This window comes from Pantherophis guttatus, chromosome 11, assembly GCF_059756535.1.
Source record: "Pantherophis guttatus breed Tessera chromosome 11, ASM5975653v1, whole genome shotgun sequence".
NCBI classification, from domain to species: domain Eukaryota; kingdom Metazoa; phylum Chordata; class Lepidosauria; order Squamata; family Colubridae; genus Pantherophis; species Pantherophis guttatus.
Genome location: NC_142073.1, coordinates 1,732,217 through 1,753,433, shown reverse-complemented (window position 1 = coordinate 1,753,433; position 21,217 = coordinate 1,732,217). Strand labels below are relative to the sequence as shown.

Here is a 21,217-nt window from a genome sequence, read left to right as displayed (position 1 = left end):
TTCACTTTTCAGTTCATTTTGTGCTGACTTTCTTAGCCTGAGAAAGTCTACACCTCATCATCAGCAAACAGAGATGCTCTTAAGACCATCTGCTCTTCCAACTTCCATTTGAGCTAGTTTATTGTCATGCCGGTACACGGTCAGCACTAAATCGGAGCTAGATTAAAGTCAACGGAATTCAAGAGGGGTTAGACTTAGACTATTTGTATGGGAACGTAAGAACTGTAGGCGGATTGCTGTCTTGCCTCCATCCCCAGCTCTGCCTGCTCTCCTCCTACAGTAGAGGTTATCTTAGCAGATATATCAATAGACAGGAAAGAGTTCCTTAAACTTAATTTCCTTCAGATCTCCTGGGCTTCAGTTCCTCTCTAAACCATATGAAGATTACAGCAGAGAGGGGAAAGCTCTCAGGCCTTCCAAGGTCCAAATGGGCATCTTCCCCAGCAATATCTGGAGATGCTGGTGAGCAGTTCTGAAGTTGGCTTCCTCCAGAGTAGTGCTGGCCTTAACCCGCATCGTTCCCGAAGAGAACAAAGTTAACCTTGAACCCCGAAGGCAGACCCAGTTTTCTGGATGAGCTCCATCACTTAGAGATGACCCTTCCCTTCAGTTGGGTATCATGTTGGGTGAACAGATGCCCAGTTCCTTGTAGAGAGACGTTTTTTAATCTGGTTGGGAAAGATGAAACAAGCACTAAAGCTGCCTTCACAGCTCAACACGGCCTGCATCAGAAGAAGCATCAAATTCTTGCATTTGTTAGAAACCAAACCTCTCATAAATAGCAGGCAGAGTACACAGAAGATTTACACAGAAGATTTAAACCCCTGTACACCAGAACATTATTTTAAGAATGGAAAAGGACTTAATTTCATTCGTTGAACTCACTGCTGGTGAGACAGACAGCCTGAGACAAACCAACCCCTTTTGCTATATAATATCAGAGTGTTTAAAATGGTCACTTAATTGGGGTCATCTGGAAATGCCCACCCAAGTCCTTTTTACTTTATTTGAATGGCAGCATTGTTATTGCTAAGATTGACGGATCGATTGCTGGGTGGGCACGCATTTCTTAAAAACTATTTCCTCACAGAGTGGATGGGTTGGCTTGGGACTGCCTCTTCCAGAATTCCCAGACCTGGTGGTGTGTGTGTGTGTGTGTGTGTGTATGTGAGAGTTGTGGTGCTAAGATGCTTGGAGAGAACCAGTTTTGACTTCTCCGCTGCAGACCAATTTTTACAATATTCGGATTTTGCAGGGCGGGTTGTTTTCATAGCCTTAAAACCCCCACAGTGTGGAAAGCTGGAGCAATAGCCGGACTACAGTTTTAATTGCTACTAAATCAATGTTGCCGCTTTCTCTCTTTTTCTTTAATGTGGAGACTTCATACTTAAACATCTTCCAGAGTTGGTGGGAGACCAAAAAAAGAATAACAAAGGAAAAGCCGTCCTCAGCACTTAGGTTAAGACTGCAGTCCTAAGCATGCTTCCTTCTCATTCTCTAAAATCAAAGTCACTTAGGAAGCAGGATGAGCCATAGATGTGAAAATTCTTCTTGGGCTACAGTATTTCCCGCTTAGAAACGCCAGCCTGCTGCAGGCTGATAGATTCCACCCTTTCGAGTTCTTTAAACTTAAAAATAAGTATTTAAAAAAAAAAAACAATTCCCGGGGCATTGTATCCCTTTGGCCTGATGGAGCTGTTTGGAGGTTCTTGAGCCCTCCGCCTCCAAGCAAGGGAAGGGAAGGGAAGAGCGGCCGAGATCTGTGTTGTGAGAAGGAGGAGGGGGGAGGACTCTACCTTCTGCAGTTGCTGTACCTTTAAATGCAAGAAGCTGGAGCGGGGGGGGGGCGAGCGAGAGACAGAGATGCTGGGCTCCCTTCCCCTTAATAAGCCCCTGTCCATCTAGTGGGGAGAAGGAGAGGGCGAGGGGACCCAAGCGAGTCGGGGGTCCAGGGCGAGGGAGGCGCTCCTCGCCCCTCCCCGCTCGGAGCTCCAGCAAAGGAGCCCCCTTCCCCCCCCTCCGCTCTTCCGCCTCTCTTCCTCCTGCCGCCACCCGGCTGGTGCCAGGGCCCCCTCCCCAAAGGACAGCTCTGAAGGCCGCCATGGGGCAGCTCTGCCCGCCCGCCAGCCGGAGCCGAAGCGAGTGAGCTTCGAGTGGCAGCGGGGTGGGGCGGCCGGGGGAGGCGTGGGGAAGGGAATGAAAACAGTCCTGGGGGGGCCGAGGGAGACGGAGCGCGCGCGCCTGGGTGTGTGTGTGTGTGTGTGTGTGTCTGTGTGCGAGTGAGTGAGTGAGTGGGGGGGGGCGAGAGAGTGCGTGAGATCGAGACGGTCACAGACGCTGCATTGCTGCTGACCCGGAGGCTCTGCCGCGAACACGCCGCGGGCAAAATGCTGCTTTGCCCAGGAACGGCGGAGCAATTGTGCCAGCCGAGCAGCAGCGGCAGCAGCAGGTGGAAGGCTCCGCGGGGGCTGTGAGACCCTTTGTCTGGTCTGTGGCGTTGCTTTCCCGCTCCCCCCCCTTCCCCCCCTCCTGCCAATCCAGGAGCCCCCCTCCTTATATGTTGGCCGTTGGCCTTTGCCCGCGCCGCCCCCTCCCCTCTCTGCCTATTGCCCGGGGCGGCTCGGCCCCTCCCGGCCCCCGGAACCCTTGCTGCTCCGCGGGCCCAGGAGGGCTGTCTTCCCCCCGGCAGTAAGGCAGGAGGAGACGGATCCGGAACCGCTCCCTCCTCCCGCCTCTGGAGAGAATGTGCCAGCGGCCAAGCCCGGCTCCCTCGGCGGCTCTGGGCGTTTGGTGCAGCGTTTAAGGGGGCGGTTTTTTGCTTCCCCGGCTTTCGCCTCCCCCCCCCCGCCCCACCTTTTTGAGAATTTGCGAACTGCGTTACATGCATGTCCAGTGGGGGAAGGTTTAATTTTGACGATGGAGGGTCCTACTGTGGAGGTTGGGAGGACGGCAAGGCTCACGGCCACGGCATCTGCACCGGCCCGAAGGGGCAAGGCGAGTATGCGGGCTCCTGGAGTCACGGCTTCGAAGTGCTGGGCGTCTACACCTGGCCCAGCGGGAACACCTATCAGGGCACCTGGGCGCAAGGGAAGCGCCACGGCATCGGCGTGGAGAGCAAAGGCAAGTGGGTGTACCGAGGCGAATGGACTCACGGATTTAAGGGACGCTACGGGGTGCGCGAGTGCACCGGCAACGGGGCCAAGTACGAAGGCACCTGGAGCAACGGACTGCAGGATGGCTACGGAACAGAGACCTACTCCGATGGAGGTAAGCCGCGGCTTCCCCACCTTCTCCTGCCGGCTGAAGCGCCGCACGCAGCCCTTTTAGACCCACCTGCTGGGTGGGGATGTTTTTAAAAGGAGGAGGAGGGTGAGGGCATGAGGTCTCCGGCCTTGCCCTGCGTTGCTGACCCCGGTCCAGTCCTTGAAGTTCCGCTGGTGCCGGAATTAAATCTTGCTGGCTGAAAGGAAGGCCTTTTTCCAAGCCGGGTTTGCAGGCTGGAGACTGGCTCAGACTCCTCCTCGTTCAGCTAAGAGAATCTCTGTCTCTCCACCTAACCCAGGACTGATTAGGCATAAACAAGATGGGGGGTCAGAAAATGGATCTGTGTGTCTGTGCAAAGCGTTCCCCTTCCTGGTTGTGAAGGCTCCAGGGTCCAGGGAGGGTTGTGGGAAAGGAGGAGAGGGATTGCAATCAGAAATATGGCAATATCCCCTTCCTGCTGTGAGGCTGGGGCATTTTGGAAAGGGCTGGTATAAAACTCATTCAAGGGATAGGTGGCTTCTATTCAACATTATGAGATTTGCTCAGGAAAACCTCTCTGTGGATTCGGTCTTCTAGACCAGATCTGGGTGCCTGCCGTTTTGTTGGTCCTGTTCAGCATCTACCTCATGAGACCACCATTTCTGAAAGAGTCTGGGCCTCCATTCACCACACGACTGACTCTACAGGATACGATGGGGTGGAAGGGTTAAAATCCTGCCCTTAAAAACCCCTGCCTTGGCCAGGCAATTCTCTCCAGGGTCAAACTGTATTGCAAACTCTTCCTCTTTTTTTTAATTTCCCTCCAAGTCTGGCCCTCCACTCCATGGGTCCGCAGTTCATTGGATAACCGGTTGCAATTCACAGAAGATTCGTCTTGTTGCAAATGTGTGGCTGGGTGTATGTGGAGCACCCAGAGGCTGGTAGGAACAGCTGCTTCTTGGCTTCCGGAAGAAGCTTTGGGGGTTATTGCAGAGGGAAGGTAGAGATGGGGACTGACTAAATGGAAGCAAAATTAGCCAAGGCCAATGGAAGAGAGAAAACCAGAAGGACGAATGTAAGATTAAGGTCTCGCCCAGAGCAGCTTTCCTCCGGAATGGCCTGAATCACTCCATCTCCGGTTAAGTGGCTGTTTCCTCTGCTAACCTTTTGGTGTGCAGGCGCCAGGCCTACTTACCACATCCCTGGAGGAAAGCGGCCGGCAGGTCTTTGGTCTTAATGTCACGTATCAGCCTCTATGAACGCAACCCTTCCTTTTTCCTTTCTGCCTCCCTCCCTCCCTCCCTCTCTCTCTCCCCCCCCCCGGCATGCCTGCTTTCGAGCCGTGTTCAGCTGAGAATACATCCTCCGCTTTTCAAAGGCCCTGCGGGAAGAGATCAGGAAAGGAAAGGCCAAAGGGAAAACGTATTTCTGTGAAATAAAATTTGCTGATTGGAAGCAAAGAGGGGAGGGGAGGACAGGAACTGAGCAAACTTTATTTCATTTTTACAAAAGCAGGTGGCTGGGTCTGGGGATCCGTTCTGTGAATTGCACTTGCAGTGAAGCAAGGGAGGGAAGCCGAATGGGATACACTCTTCATCTTTTGCTGTATTTATATGGCTTATATCATCCTCCTCTCCCCCCAGAAACCTTCATTTTCAGTGCCCAGGTTTCTCTGAACTCAGGGCTGAAGCTCAATCTGCATTTAATATGTCTGAGTGAATCCTCTAAAACTGCTCTCCCTGATCTGGTGCCCTGAAGGAATGTTGGGAGTTCAGTATCTGGAATTTCTTTTGCCAGTCTTAGGAATCTTAGTTCCCGTGTGGGCACTAGAAGAAGGAAGGTGGGCTGGAAGTATTCTGGTTCTACCCATGCCTTTACGCAGAAGCCATGCAGGCACGATTGTACAAGTACTGCAGTGCTGCAATCCCCAATGAAACCTGAGAAAAAAAAATGCATATATTCAACCAAAGAGGAGATAAATGTGCAGAGCCTCCATAAACTCGACGAGGCAGCGGCCTGCTTCAGAACTGGAAAGAATCAGAGAAACAAACCTCAGATTGATGGTGAAAATTGACTCTGGGGATTTGGAAAAATTCTACCCAACCCCATGGGGAGCTAGTTTGTGGGGAACATTGAGGGTATGGAGTGGTTCTGGTCCCACTGGTGGTCAGCCCCGAAAGGGGGCTGCACAGAGCCCTCAGATTTATGTCCCGCTCAAATTCTCATCTCTCCTATTTTGTTCCTTTATTTTCATGACAGTGACAAGGGAAAAGAACCCACTTGAATTGTTGAAAAGTGCAAGAGAGGTGCCACTGAGCATGAAATCTCTCTTGGCCAGAGCCTCTTCTCTAGGCCTCCTGACAGTGACTTAGCAAACCTCCTACCTCTGGACAGTAGCATTCCAGATGTATGAGGGGTAATTGCATTACACTGGGAAAGGATGGCTCCCCAGCTGCCATTCAAAACCGAGGCAGCTCCTGGAAATTAAGATTCCTGTAGCTCCTCAACCCATCTGCTGGGAGCCTTGTTGCTTCCTGAGATGTCAAAAATAATCTACCATATGTCCTTTTTAAAAACTACAGACAGACATCAGTCTAATAAGCAGATCCACCTGTGCTGAGGATTTAGTAATATCAAAATAAAAGCTGTCATGCCTTAACTCAAAAATCTAGGAGATACTGGCAAACCCCATCCAGAGGCCTTCCCTTTGTTGTCAAACCAAACTGAAGGCCCACATCCCTTAACTTGCTGTTGGAATAAAGGCTCCAAACAGCTCTGTTTTCCCCAGTGGAAATGGGAAAACCTCACAGTCAGGAGGTTTGTATCTTGGCATTTTATTTTTATTTATTTTATATTGGATTTCTATACCGCCCTTCTCCCTGAGGACTCAGGGCGGTGTACAGCCAGATTAAAAAACATGCAGAACAAATATTAAAAACAATTAAAAGATATATAAATTTGGCCCAATTAAAACTCATTTACCAATTAAAAACGTTTAAAACATTTAAAAACAGTTAAAAATTTCATCTTAAGCCAGCCCGGCTTGTTTAAATAAATGGGTTTTAAGGGCGCGACGGAAGGCACTGAGGTCTTGGATTCTCCTTATCTCTGGGGGGAGCTGATTCCAGAGGGTGGGAGCCCCCACAGAGAAGGCTCTCCCCCTGGGGGTCATCAGCCTACATTGTCTGGCTGATGGCACCCCGAGGAGGCCCTCTCTGTGGGAGCGCACGGGTCGATGGGAGGTCGTTGGTAGCAGCAGGCGGTCTCGAAGATAGCTAGGCCCTATGCCATGGAGCGCTTTAAAGGTGATAACCAACACCTTGAAGCGCACCCGGATTCCCACACAGCAATTCCCGAAGTTTGGGCATTCATCTCACACCCAACCTATTCACAGATACTCTCATCTCTGTGTTTGAATTGGGGTTTCAGAAGCAAAACGTGGATGACTCTCCTGGAAATGCATAAGAGAAGCCCCAGCTGTAGGTGTTTTTCCGGGGCATCAGTGTAACACAGCTCAGGCCTCCCCCCACTCCTCTTTTCAGATCCAGATCCAACTTCTGGATCTCATAATATTTATCTTCACTCGAGCCCATCCTGTGTGAAGTGTGTGCATAATATCCCGTCCTCTCGTGGACTCTGGGAGAAAAGAGGATGGTTTCCTAGACCCACTTCCTTGTGTGTAGATAAAAGGTTGACTTTGTGACCCTTCCTTCCTTCCTTCCTTCCTTCCCTCCCTCCCTCCCTCCCTCTTCCTTGTTTCTCGTCATTTCCAGCAGCGCCATTTCACTCTTGAAAAGTGGGTCTGCATCATCCGAAAGTCCATTTTCACATTTCCAGGACACAAATCATTGGAGCAGCCCAAACAATAAGAGAGGAAGTGAAGGAGAGCAACTCTCCACTTATAGGTCTCGGAATTACAGTCTGCTTTATTTATTTTTATTTTTAAAAGCCTTCCAGCAGTTCATGTGTCCTCACAATCTCTATTTTAGCTGCTTTATATTTGGAAGTTCAAGCATAGCTGGCAGAACAATACCAAAAGAGCCCCACTCCTGGAAATGATAAAACAAGGTTGTAGTAATTGAGTCAGGCTGATGCAAGCAATTCGGATTAACCGAGCTGGATCCCCAGAATATTCAAGGCAACTTCAGTTGAATGTCCAGCAATGTGAGTTTTTAAAAATAGGTATTTCCTTCTTTCTCCTTTAAATCCTTTTCATGTCTCAGGACCTTGGAGAGCACCTAACTCCCAGCCATGCTGAAAGGGTCTGCCTGAACTAAGCATTTTTGCCCTACAGCACCGTACACTTACAGCCCCAACTGAGCTCAAAATTTTTGTGGCTACGCGAGACAGCTGCTAAGCGAGTCTGCCCCATTTTATGACCTCTCTTGCCCCAGCTGTTAAGTGAATCACTGCAGCTGTTAAGTTAGTAGCTCAGTTGTTAAGTAAATCTGGCTTCCCCATTGACTTAGCTTGTCAGACGGTCATAAAAGGTGGTCACATGACCTCAGGACATTGCAATCGTCATAAATATGAGTTAACAAGCATCCAGATTTTGATTATGTGACCCTGGGGATGCTGCAATGGTCGTAAGTATGAAAAATTGTCATAAGTCGCTTTTTTCAGTGCTGTAAGTATGAATCGTCACTGAACAAACTGTTGCAAGTCAAGGAAGGCCTGCCCTTTCTCTGCTCGTTGAAGCCTCCCTTTCTGAAATGGATGGTGGATGAAGGCCAGGATGCTTGGCCTGTTGGGACTGTGGTTCTCCAGAATCCTAGCCAGCATAGCCTTTATCCATGTTTGCTGCCAATCTTGGGAGTTACAGTCTCAACACAGCATCAAGATGTGGGAGTTGCTGTCTTTTCAATCCCATGTGAAGCTATGACACATCCAGGTGGCAGCTGTGAAGACAGTTGCAAATCTATGTCAAGAGGTGTGCCAGGTGTGCTTTAATCCCTAAATGACTGCACTGAAAGTCACAAGTCACAAGGGTCCTTCCTTCGCATCCGAAGGTGAGAGATTGGGAGTGGAGCCCATGCCCTGCAGACCATAGATGAATCTTTCAGAGTAAGGTGTGGCATGGCATGTGGTGTCCCAATGACTGAGGCTGGGCAAAAAATTACATTTGATTAAAGTTAAAGTCAATTTAATTAAAATGATAAAAAGACTGCCCTTGGATTTAATTCCCTGCACACACCCCCATCATGCTCAAATGCTGCAGTCCAGGATTTCTGGTGGGGTGGTGGGTTGACAGCCCCCAAAACACTCCAGCACCATGTTGGGAAAGATTCTTGCAAAGAACATCCAGTTTTCTTCTTCTTATCTCTCAGCTATGTTTTTCGGGAAGGCAGCATTAGAATAAAACTGATGCAAGTTTTTGATGTAAATTGGTGCTTTCCAACTTTGGCAACTTTAAGGTGTGTGGACTTCAGCTCCCAGAATCCCCAGAATATTGGAAGTTTGAGGACTGTTTGGGAAAGGGTGCCCTGTGAGAAGCACTTGTCTCTCTCGCCATGCCTCTCTGTATTTCGAGGCTTCTACAGAGATTAAGAGCTTAGTTTAACTGAGAAATGGGGCAAGATTAGGGAGTTTATGATGAGGATTACTGAATTTGATGATTAGCAAAGAGAAAGGGAGAGAGAGAGAGAGAAAATTAGGCAGATTCTCCTGTACTTTTTCCAGGAAGCATATTAGAATTAATTAGCTCAATGGATTGAGAAGCTTTCAGCATTCTGCCTGCTTGAGGATCCAACTTCGAATGGGAAGCCCTTATCCTGGTCTCAAGGGCAGAGCAGATGGTGGACCCAGTTCATTTCACAACTGGGAGCAGGTCTAGCACGTTGCACTGGACGAAGCAGCTGGTGGGGAAATCAGAGTTTCCCCATGTAGGGATAGTGCTTGCCTTACAACAGTTTGTTTAGTGACCTTTTGAGGTTACAACGGCACTGAAAAAAGTGACTCATGATCCCTTTTCACACAATCGTTGCAGCATTCCTGTGGTCATGTGATCAAAATTCAGAGTCTTGGCAACTGCCTCATATTTATGACAGTCGTCGTGTCCCGGGGTCACATGATCCCCTTTTGAAAACCTTCGGGCAAGCAAGGTCAATGGGGAAGCTGGATCCTCTTAACAACTGTGTTACCAACTTAACAACGGCAGTGATTCGCTTAACAGCTGGGGCAAGGAAGGTTGTAAAATGGGGCAAAATTCATTTAGCCACAGAAACTTTGGCCTTAACTGTGATGGTAAGTCGAGGACTATCTGTACTCGCCTGCCATGTAAGTTTATTACTCTTACCAGAAAGAACTCCAGAAATAATTGGAGAATCAGAATCAGAATAAAGCTGGAAGGGATCTTGGAGGTCTTCTAGTCCAGCCCCCTGCTCAAGAAGGAGATCCTGCACCATTTCAGACAAGGGACTATCCAGTCTCTTCTTAAAAGCCTCCAGTGATGAAGCACCCACAACGTCTGAAGGCAACTTCTGTTCCACTGGTTCATTGTCCTCACTGTGAGGAGGCTTCTCCTCAATTCCAGGTTGTTTCAACGTCAGGCTCCGAGCGTGGTGCCGAACATCCTTTCTCCTCCCCCCCCCACCCCCAAGGATGCTGTGAGGTTCTTGGGCACAGCTGGCCCATGTGGCAGTGACGTTCCCCTCCTGGGAATCCAGGCCTCGTGCCCTCTAAGCCCCTTGCTTTTGTAGTATTGCCATAGATACAGCTCACTCTGGTTCAGCTGCTCCTGAATCATTCTGGCGAGGCCTGCCTGGATCGCCCACACGGCTGCCGTGGCAGAGAGACAATCCGTTCGCTGCTCAGCCTCCCATATCAGGGGGAGGGTACAGGTAGTCCTCGACTTACAACAGTTCATTTAGTGACCGTTGGAAGTTACAACTGCATTGAAAGAAGTCAGTTATGACCGCTTTTCACATGACCATTGCTACATCCCCAGGGTCACGTGATCCAAATTCAGACGCTTGGCAACTGACTCATATTTATGACGGTTGCAGTGTTCCAGGGTCACTTTGGTGATTCCCTTTTGCGACCTTCCGAAAAGCAAAGTCAATGGAGAAGCCCAACTCCCTTAACAACTGTTACTAACTTAACATCTGCAGTGCTTGACTTAACAGCTGGGGCAAGCAAGGTCGTAAAATGGGGCAAAACTCAATAACTATCTCATTTAGCAACAGAAATTTTGAGCTCAGTTATGTGGTCATAAGCTGAGGACCACCTGTACTGCTGAAAGAATCATACCACTTCATAGCAAGCAGTGAAGAAGTACCCAAAGGGCGATCACTTGGGTTGGGAGGTACTCCAGCCCAGGATATCTTTTTTCCCTAGACCACCCCGTACTCAACAATGGCTTGTGGCTTAATCTTGGTTGCCGTCTGGAAGCTTGTCTATGAAGCTGCAGGAGGACTTGGCTTCAATTGAGCAAGAGGAATTTGTGACCAGTCTGGAGGCATGGCCACCTGGGTGTCAATGGGAGCAAAAGATGGCATATTTTTGGTGATTGTACAGCGAGATCATGCTCTGCAAAAGATGCCACACTATTTGCCTTGAAGCTCCATCAGTGTGTACAGGAGAGGGATGATGAAGGGCCTGGTCAGCAGTCCTTCACTTCCTTCCATAAATGGCCACTCAAGAAAATCAATTCCCGGCTTAGAACTGAAGGGAGTTTCTTGTAGTTTGGACAAGTATTTGCTCACCTTTATGTACAGCTGAGTTTCTCAACCTCAGCAACTTTAACGTGTGTGGACTTCAACTCCCAGAATCCCCAGCCAGAATGGGTACAAGGATGCCCAAGCAGCCTTCCACACAGGTCCAGGTTTCAACTTTCATAACATCCTAACTTTAACCTTGAGACTATTTCTCAAAACAGATCTTTCAGACCAAGTCTCCTCATGCAGGAAATAAAATTAAAAATTGATGACCTTGTCTAAAAGACGATGGTAGACAGACAGACTCAGGGGGAAAGAAAAAGGGAAAATAAGCCTTAATCCATATTCAAAGGCCAATTTAACTTCACAATGGAGAACACTGGGTGTTTCAGTTCGATTATCAAATCCATCTCCCATCAGGCCAGAAACTTTCTAGCTAATCATGAGCAGGATAGTGTCTTCAGACTCAAAAGCCTTATCTGGTAAATGAACTCGACCATGTCCTCACAGGCTGTGGCAAAAAAAAAGAAAGAAAAAAGAATAGGTGACTCTTCTAGTGCTACAAAAATAGAATCAGTGATTACTGAGTTTGGAAGGGCCTCCAAACAGGCCTTAAAATCATATTCTGTGTTCTGAAACTTGGACGATACGTAGTGAGACTACCTAACTCTCCCTTGTGGAAACGGATGAAAACAAGCCTTTTCATTCTCTCTGGAGGGTACAAAGCAGTAAGCTACACATGTTTCAACAAACAAAGAAAATGCTGGAAGAATATTGTCCCTAAATACTGTATAGTGCAAAAAAATTACATTAAGCAGGGTTTTTTCTTGATCCAGCTTCCAAGCCCATTAAGGAAGGTTGCAGAAAGACCTTCCCGGATAGCTACCTCTCCCTTCCTTCCTTCCTTCCTTCCTTCCTTCCTTCCTTCCTTCCTTCCTTCCTTCCTTCCTTCCTTCCTTCCTTGCATCTGTCCCTCCATTAGCAGTGCTTGAGTGTGAATGTCAGTCCTTGAGTAGTAATTAAATGGCACCACACAAACATTCACACTGACACACAATATTAGCTAAGCGTGGGAAGAGCAAATAGGAACAATAAGATTTGCGGGACTAAAAACAAGTTTAAAAATAATTAAGGGAAAAGATCCCTGTGCACACATGCACATACACACACACACAAACAAACACACTCTTACCTCGGCTTCAGGACAGCTCAGTATAGTCAGCAGAGACTGAATCCTCACTGTGGGCTGGGAGGAGAGAGCAGCCTAGCTATGCTCTTTTGTGCCCCAGAACAGATATTGGTCTTGGGTAAAGAAGAGCTATTGGTGCTATGGCAAAGGGCAAGTCTGCCATATCTGCTTGCTCTGCAGAGAGAGAGACCACATGCATGTGCATATTTTAACCGTCTCTACTTTTCAGTGGCTAGCAAGTTCACAGCAAGTCCCCACCCTGTCCTTTTTCAGCCAAGGTGTTCTGTGTTTGCGATGCCACTTCTCAACTGCCACTTCTCTCTGAAACAAGGTTGGCTTCCCCATCCACCGTTGGAGGCCGATGGAGCAGACCCTTCCCCCCCCCACCCCTACCACTCAGAAATCCAGATTGAAGTTCTGCTAGATTGGTGTGTGGTGGTTTCCCTTTGCACACTCAACAACATTTCAGGCCAAAGTCTCCTGCCATTTTCTTCCTGGCATTCTTTTCCCCCTGAGTTCGCCTTGGCCCAGATCCTGGCTTGCTCAGCTCCCCTGTGCCAATGACTTCTTCTTCATGTTCACGAGGGCATCTAAAGTTCTTGCTCAACTCCCGGAGAAATATTCTCCATGGTTCTTCAGATACAATACTATATTCCTTTACTATCACCGTGTCTTCCTTCTTCACCTCAGGTTCTCTCTTTGATCCTTATTCCAAGCAGAGAGGAGCTGTGCCAACACCTCTGCCTTCGGCGTGAGTCTCCTTGGCGCCTGCTGCCCGCCAGCCTCTGGAGGGAGAGAATTCAGTGCCTTGGCCTCTTTCAAAGGAGTAGGTGCCAAGGATATCCCCACCCCTTTCCTTTCCAGGCCAGGCCAGCCAGGCCAGGTGGCGAGTCACCTGGAATGTAAGTGAAGCAGCTTAAAGGAAGAGTAGGAAGAGAAGAGAAACAAGACATTTGGTGGCAAAGATTCATAATTATGTCCTCTTCATACATGGGGACCAAGAAGGGGACACCAGGGTGGTGAATTGGACCACTGAGTCACAGGAGAATAACCTGGATCTCAAGCCAAGAAGAGATTCCATTCTGGCTGGACTCATCCAACCCCACCCACCATCAAGCCACATTTTGGCTGAGGGTATTGTGTGATCATGGACAACAACTGGGGATACAACTCTGTTTATGACCTCAGCTTTTGATTAGCCTTCAGCAACACCTTCTTGATGCATTAGTTGCCCATCTGTTGCTCCTCTTCCTTGCTCCATTTGAATTATCCACCCATGGCTCTTATTTATTTATTAAATTTATATGCCACCCATCAAAACAGAAACAAAGACAAAGACAACTCCTGGGAAAAAGACATACAGTGATTTCTTATATGCTCAGCTTTCTCTGGTTCAGGGATGGCAACATTTCCCCCATTTCCTGGAGAATTGCTGGGCGCTTGAGTCAACAATCTCGAGAAAAGCTACATATTCCTCCCCACCCACTTAAATCCACCTGAGAGCCAAGTGCTTCTAACAAATGAATTTGCCCAACCCAGAAATACTTATTTTGGGGCTTAACATGCTTGTAAACCCAACCATTGTGGACCCCTTCTGAAATGAGTGTACTGTAAGAAGACTGTGGCTTCATCATCCAAATTTTGGTGAGGCAACCATGATGAGTGAACCAATTTCTGAGACTTCCTTAAGATGCATTTCCCCCTAAGAAGGGCCTTTTATAAGGTTAATTGATAGTTTCCTGTAGAGTCCTTGGTGCTTCTTGATCCTTGTCTTCTATTGATAGTTTCCTGTTTAAAGATTCAGCTTGGTTTGTCCTTTCCCTGACCAGCATTTGGGGATTATCCCTAAATTACTCTTTAATTAATCAGCTTTTATCTCTTCATCATCCACTGGGAGGGAAGAGGGACACTGTGTCATTAACATTTTTCAACGGGATGCGCATAGATCTTCTTTCATAGTGAAATTATATAAATATAAACAATTAAATAAAAACAATTACAAAGCAGACTTTTATTTCTGGGTAATGCATGTGTATATACACACACACACACACGCACATACACATACACACACACATTACCCAGAAATAAAAGTCTGCTTTGTAAGTGCTTTTACTAAGGAAAGTGAGCTACAAGTCTCAGGGTCTTATGCTCCAGAAAAATAGATGGCCAAGCAAGGTTGCAGGTTTTGGGCTCCATGAAAGTGCAACAGATATTATTTCATCTCTTGTTGTTTGCTAGGGAACAGGAAGAGATAATTTAGGATTTCCTGCCTTTGGGAAGCTTGATTGGATGAAGATGAACAGATGCACCAGGAGCCTTTGCCAGCAAACTGCCTTGTCCCGACCCTGATAAATAAATGTAACTGCAAGTCACAGTAGAAATTTACCTGTCCACACCTGACTGCCTATTGGTTGCTGGAATGAATGCCTTGCAAGTTCACAAAATACTCACATCCCAGATTTTAAAAATGGCACCACAAAAAGGAATAGCACAGAAAATGCTGGAATGCAGCAATTAAGAGGGGAAAAGTCTGAGCATTCCCTGTCATAAGTAAGTGAACAAATCATGGCATCTCCTAAGATGTGTGAAAAAGAGAGGAATTGCATTTTTATTTTCTAAAAGCAGCTTGACGTGGTCTGTGCCTGAGCCTTTTTATTCTCTTAGTCTCTCCCTTACAAAAGCTGCCTGCTTTTATCTGTTACTTGGCAGTTGAATCTGTACGTCTTTCTGTCGTGCCTACAGGACTGAGCAGAACCTTTAAATTTATTCACAACACTAGACCTATTTGTGGGTGGAATAATAGCTGGTAGCTCGTTGAAATATGATAAACGTAAACTTAATTTGAAGCTGTATTGTTCCTTTCCAGGGATGGCCTTGCAGCTTCTTGAACTCTGGCGCAGCACCATTTTTGTTTTGACCCAGTAATGCCTGGGAAAGATTTCCATTCCACTCCCCTTCTGTTTGCCCAATAGGTTTCTGTTGAGAATGGGTCATGGTCCTTTCAATGGTTGTGGGGAAGGGAAGGGAGGGAGGGAGGGAATGAATGAAGGAAGGGAGGGAGGGAGGGAGGGAAGGAAGGAAGGAAGGAAGGAAGGAAGGAAGGAAGGAAGGAAGGAAGGAAGGGCAAGTGAGATGAGCAAAAGCTGGATCAGAGCTTTTTGGAGTTGGTGACTCTTAGCTTAGGTTAGGGAGAGAATGCAGCAGCAAGGATAACTGTGTTGATGGGTTGGGGTATCAAGCAGCAGGGGCCAGTGAGATTGAATGAAGAGACCAGCCTCCTTCCAGAACTTTGCAGATGTTCCTTTGGGTTCGTCCTCCCTAGACGACTGCTTTTGCAGCACTAAATTCAAGCCCTCACATGACTTCAGCCCAGGGAGAGGTCATGGTGAAAAGCAGCCTCCTAGGCTGCAGTCACAGATGATGAGACAAATCACATTGGGGTGGGGGTGGGGGGGCAGTCATGGCTTGATCCAGAATTTGCTGGAAGACTGTCAAAAATATCTATGTAAGCTGGGCTGAGGTGCTCCTTGGAGATGAACAGGACGTAAACAGGATGAAGAACTTCTAAGATATTGTTGGTAAGCAGATGCTAGGAGGTGCAGAGTACTGACCCCTGCCGGACCAGCCAGGAACTGCTCTGCGGTGGGTTTTCAGCAACCGAGCCCTGGCACAGCCCCCCTCTCGCCCACCCACAGCCACCTGTCAAAAGCTTCATCCCACGTGCTGGTGGCAAATTATTTTGGCTTCGCTTGCTGAGCCAAATTGCCCTCCCCCACGCCCAACCTGCAAAAGGAATCTCAATCCCTTCCAGAAATGGAAGTTTGGACAAAATCCTTCTCCCCAGCTGGAGAAAAGGCAGCTGAGGGGTCCTTGGTGCTCTCCGAGCTTGCTTGCTTTCCAGTCGTTTCATTACCCAAACTAGGGAACATCATCCGTGCTAGTTTTAAGAAGAGGTTGCTTCTAAAATAGAAATGAGAAATTTTCTGACAGTGAGAACAATCAACCCATGGAACAGAAGTTGTCTTCAGAAGTTGTGGGAGCTTCATCACGGGAGGCTTTCAAGGGGAGATTGGACGGCCATTTATCAGGAATGGTGTAGGGTCTCCTGCTTGGGTGGGGGATTGGACTAGATGACCTACAAGGTCCCTTCTAACTCTGTTTATCTATCTAAGTTAAAATGTGCCATGAACTCAAATATAATGGAATGTCCTGAAGGTTGTGGGGCAAGTAGATGCGTGGCCCCACAGCACCATGCCATCACGCAGGACACTGTGGCTGAGAAGATTTGGTTGTGACTCTGTTTCCTTTCCTTTCCCCCCTCTTGCTCGCAGGGACTTACCAAGGCCAGTGGGCTGGAGGGATGCGTCAGGGCTACGGCGTTCGGCAGAGTGTCCCATACGGCATGGCTGCAGTTATCCGGTCGCCATTAAGAACATCGATCAACTCTTTGCGCAGCGAACACACCAATGGCACGGCATTGCACCCTGATGCGTCCCCTGCCATGGCCGGGAGCCCCGCTGTCTCAAGGGGGGGATTTGTCCTGATGGCCCACAGCGACGCGGAGATCCTGAAGAGCAAGAAGAAGGGCATTTTCCGGCGTTCCCTGCTGAGCGGCCTCAAGTTGCGCAAATCCGAGTCCAAGAGCTCACTAGCCAGCCAGCGGAGCAAGCAGAGTTCCTTCCGCAGCGAGGCAGGCATGAGCACTGTGAGCTCCACCGCCAGCGATATCAATTCCACCATCAGCCTGGGCGAAGCCGAGACAGAGATCTCTGTCATCGAGGATGACATTGACGCCACCACCACGGAGATTTACGTGGGCGAGTGGAAGAACGACAAGAGGTCCGGTTTTGGCATCAGCCAGCGCTCGGATGGCCTCAAGTATGAAGGGGAGTGGGCCACCAACAAGCGCCATGGCTACGGCTGCATGACCTTCCCCGACGGCACGAAGGAAGAGGGGAAGTACAAGCAGAACATTCTCGTCAGTGGCAAACGGAAGAACCTCATCCCCTTGAGGGCCAGCAAGATCCGTGAGAAGGTGGACCGGGCCGTGGAGGCGGCCGAGCGGGCAGCCACCATCGCCAAGCAGAAAGCGGAGATTGCAGCTTCCAGGTAGGTCCTTGGCCATGGCCTTGGGGGTTGACCAGCGAGGAGAAAGAGGAGGAGGAGACCTGCATTCTTGTGGATAGTGTTTTTGAAAGCGTGAGTTTGGGATCCATTCTTTAGATCCTCCATAGGATCTGAGTATGCAACACCTGGTGAATAGTGCTGATGGAGAACCGGTAGAATTCTGCTTCCAGTAAGTTGGAGAAGGCTGTATGTAGATTTTTTGCTGAGTTGGTCAATGTGCAACTTGCAAGCCGCCTCGTCCTCTGTGGCAGTCTATTGCAAACTGAACTCAGTTATGGAATTCAGCAGCCATATTGTGACAGCATCTCTTCTCCTCAGCTAGGAGACGGAAAATAAACAAGGGAACAGCAGCAGTTCCTTGAGTGGCATCATCTAAATCAGAGCTCAGAATCCATCACTGTCCGGGAACAATTTGCTGGGAGGGCTTCTTTTTCCTTTGATACAATCGCCGTCTGTGTTAAAACTTCCTGCTGGTTGTATCCTTTGCTTGAATCCACTCCTGTCTACTAAAGGTTTTATCCCTGGTGCTTTTCAATGGTGCAGAGGACCAAATTCTACAGAGCCAGGAGCATGCAGGCTAGCTACTTCTTGGGCAATTCTTTTGCTCAGCATAATGATCGGGAATAGATTGCTTAGCATAAACTTGGGGTTTTGTAAGAATGCAGGAGAGCACCTTGGATTGAGATCATCCGGGCTCCATCTCTTGCATTTGCCCTGCCTGGAGAAACTGGGGCTCTGCTTCTCCTCTCAGGGTCTGAAAACCCCAGGAGCAGATAAAGGAGACAGGGCTCCATCCTTTAAGTTGTCTTTTTTTTTTAAGCGTGTAGGGTGCTATAGAGTACAGATTCTACAGCAGATTTAGTACCACTAATTTAACTTCTTGTCCCACGTCAGTGGGAAATTGTGCCATCGACAACATTTCAGCAGTGCAATCAGGGATGTTAATTTAAGGAGGCCAGGCCTGGCTTACAGATGGACGATTGAAGAGAAGGCTTTCTGTTAGCACTTAACAGGTGGTGGCGTTAATAGCAATATTATCATGCATGACAGTTGTCAAGGCCTTTGGATGTGTGAATAAGTAATGTAAGAAAAGAAGTGGCGTGTCTCTGTCTCTCTCTGTAAGTTATTTATTGATTCACCTTTCTGTGTCATTCTGTGCACCAAACAGATTCCGCTCCCTAGCGCGTCATCTTACCTGGCCACCACAGAGCTTGGATTAACAGGAAGCATATTTGAAGTTCTTCTCATTCTAGACATCTGGACTGAATGATTGAGAGAGAAGGACAGTCACTTACAGCTAAGAGTAATAGAGAAAAGTACTCTCAACAAGAGGATAAATGTAGATACACCTTCTTCCTAGAGTAAGACTAAAGTCAGTGCTCTGGTTTGGGCAGAATCTGTCTGAGGTTGCATGCAAGGAAGAAGCTTAAGACTCAGTTGAGATGATTAGAGACAGTCAAAGTTTCAGGAAAAACCAGTCGGGCAGGTATCCCACCTGAACCTATTTTAGAGGGGAGAGGGAGTGTCTATTAATGCAGGCACTTAAATGGGATGATAGCCGTCTTCCAACGCTTGAAGGGACGAGCACATATGAGGTGTTGTTTATCAACCCCAAGAGACCAGGTAAATCTCCCAGCATTGCAAACGAGTTGTGTTTCAGAAACACAAAACTCATCTTGCATTTGCTAACCCTCTTTCTGGCAGCTTCCTCACAAGGACCTCTCTGACATTATCCTGGCCCAGTCTGGACGTTCAGACGACTTCAAGAGAATTGAATTGAGATGCAATGGAGAACTGTATGAATGGCATATAAATAAGAGGACATCTCTGGTGGGGTTACATCAGAAAGGTCTCGGAAGAGGCTCTGTCCATCTGTCTGTCTTTGCTGTCTTTAAGACTTGTGGACTTCAACCTCCAGAATTCTTCAGCCAGCCATTGGGAATCCTGGGAGCTGATGGTCTTAATGATGCCAGGTTTGGCAACCGATGTCTGTGTCTCCCTAAAGAGGGAGAGACAAAGGCCTGCCGTTGTTGGTGGAGAAGAGGCTCAGAGCAGCTTTGGTTCTTTGGCAGGCCCTGAGAAATGTTGTTTTCGAAGCTGCCACAGTCAGGAAGACACCTGTGGAAGGACCCCTTCCCAGACGGCAGATGTTCCCTGACCGATGACACTCCCCTGGGGGGACAGCATACAAGCCCAGCAGAGGAGTGGGCTGGAAAAGGCGCCATCCGCCCACCCCCAACCCCAGTGAAATAAATTGCTCTGCTTGCCGAGGCTCCTGTGCAGAGCTCCTCCTCCTCCTCTTCCTCCCCCCTCCCCTCCCCTCCCCCATCCTCCTCGTTCACTGCTACAGAATACCAAAATAGTTCTGCAGGATTTGCCCATCCTCAGCGCCTGGTCGGGAAGAAAAGCCTGATGGCTGGGCAGCCTTTGCCGATTGGATTCGCTCTCCCAGGCCCTAGAGTGACGTGTGGGGTGCTGTATATGGGGTCTGCCCTGCTAGGGGGGTCCCCCAAAGCTGAAGAGGTTGGAAGCGGGGCGAAGGAGGGAGCGTTTGGCGCAGAACGTTCTGTCCCTGCGCTCTCTGGGTGTTTTTCAACAACAAGGCCAGATGGAAGCCGACAGAAGTGGAGCGGCGGGGTAGCGAGACAGGAAGGAGGCAGGCAGAGGCTCCGGTGATTCATCCTTGGCGAGGCGCTCCTTTTTCGGAGAAGGAGGTCAAGGCAGGGAAAGGGAAAGGGCCAGCCATGTGCAAGAGGGAGAAATGGGATTCTTTCCCCCCCAACACACACATCTGGGACAAACCTGCTCCTCCTCTTCCTCCTCCAGCAATCCTCCTTTTCTTATTGCTTCTTTTCCTTCTCTTTCTTCTCTTCCTCCTCCTCTTCCAGCAATCCTTCTCTTGTTGCTTCTCTTCCTCCTCCTCTTCCAGCAATCCTTCTCTTGTTGCTTCTCTTCCTCCTCCTCCGGCAATCCTTCTCCTATTGTTCCTCCTCCTCCCCCCTCTCTGCCAGGCATCTTCCCTGCTGTCTCAGCCCCCATCCACCCCACGCCCAGCTTGGCACAGACAAGGCTGCTCAGACGGTCTCCCTTATGGCGGGCCCTCGGCTACTAATCCTGCCAGTTTAGTTGCAGGGAGGAAAGACCGGGTGGCCCCTGGGTAGAGGAGAAAGAGACTTCCTCTGAGGAGAGGGAGAGGCAGCCCCGGTCAAGGATCAGGCTCAGATATTTTTGTTGGTTTAAATCAGGAAGGCTCTTCATTTGTTTTGTGAGTGTGAGCCTCCAGAGTCAACTAGCAACTCTAGGAATTTCCCCCAACCTGGCATTCTGCAGATGTTTTAACTGCAAACACCTGGAATCCTTTGCAACGCAGGGCAAAGGATTCCTTAGGGAATTTTCAGAAAGTTCTAGTCAAACATCTATAAAATAGGTAGACATCCATTGACATCATCATCATCATCATCATCATCATCACCACCACCACCATCATCTAATTCCAAAATTCTGTGTATATACATACAAATGGTAAAATAAATATGCTAACAATAGGAAAATAGGGACTATTAATGAGCTTTACACAGGTCCCTTTTAGCTCAGGGTATGCTGCAAAGACTTGATTTATGGTTCCATATTTCATATAAACCCAGAAAGGTGAACTAAATCATGGTGGACGTAATGCACCCTGCGATTAATGAACTTCTTAATAACACCGTGATATATTTCCAAAAGATTAATTTGAAAAAAAAAAACTCAGAAAGATGGAAGAGCTAATCCAGACCGGATATAGTGCTTAAGGCGGATGGCTCAAGTTAAACCAGGTGAAGATCTGTCTGGTGCAGATGCATTTTGATTCCAGAGCTGCTTTTGGACTGTGTAAATCATTTCCCCTTCCCCCTTTTCTTCCCTCCTTCTTCCTTGTCTTGCTGCTGCTGCTGCTTTTACTAGGCAAAAACCAGAGACAGCAAACTTTTCCTGCCATTTGAAAGAGAAGAAGAGCTATCTA

General features: G+C 48.4%; 1 protein-coding gene across 3 annotated transcripts in view; it reads left to right on the top strand.

The window, feature by feature from the left end:
* Positions 1-221: 221 nt before the first annotated feature.
* Positions 222-21,217, top strand: part of JPH3 (junctophilin 3) — a 37,082-nt gene continuing 16,086 nt past the window's right edge. For all 3 annotated transcript variants that reach the window (XR_004592743.3, XM_034426591.3, XM_034426590.3), the window contains exons 1-2: positions 222-3,267; positions 16,422-17,199. Coding sequence is in view for 2 of the 3 variants with exons in the window: in XM_034426591.3 (XP_034282482.1) it covers positions 2,886-3,267; positions 16,422-17,199 (1,160 nt within the window). In the remaining variant the exon portion in view is untranslated. The remainder of the gene's footprint in view (positions 3,268-16,421; positions 17,200-21,217) is intronic.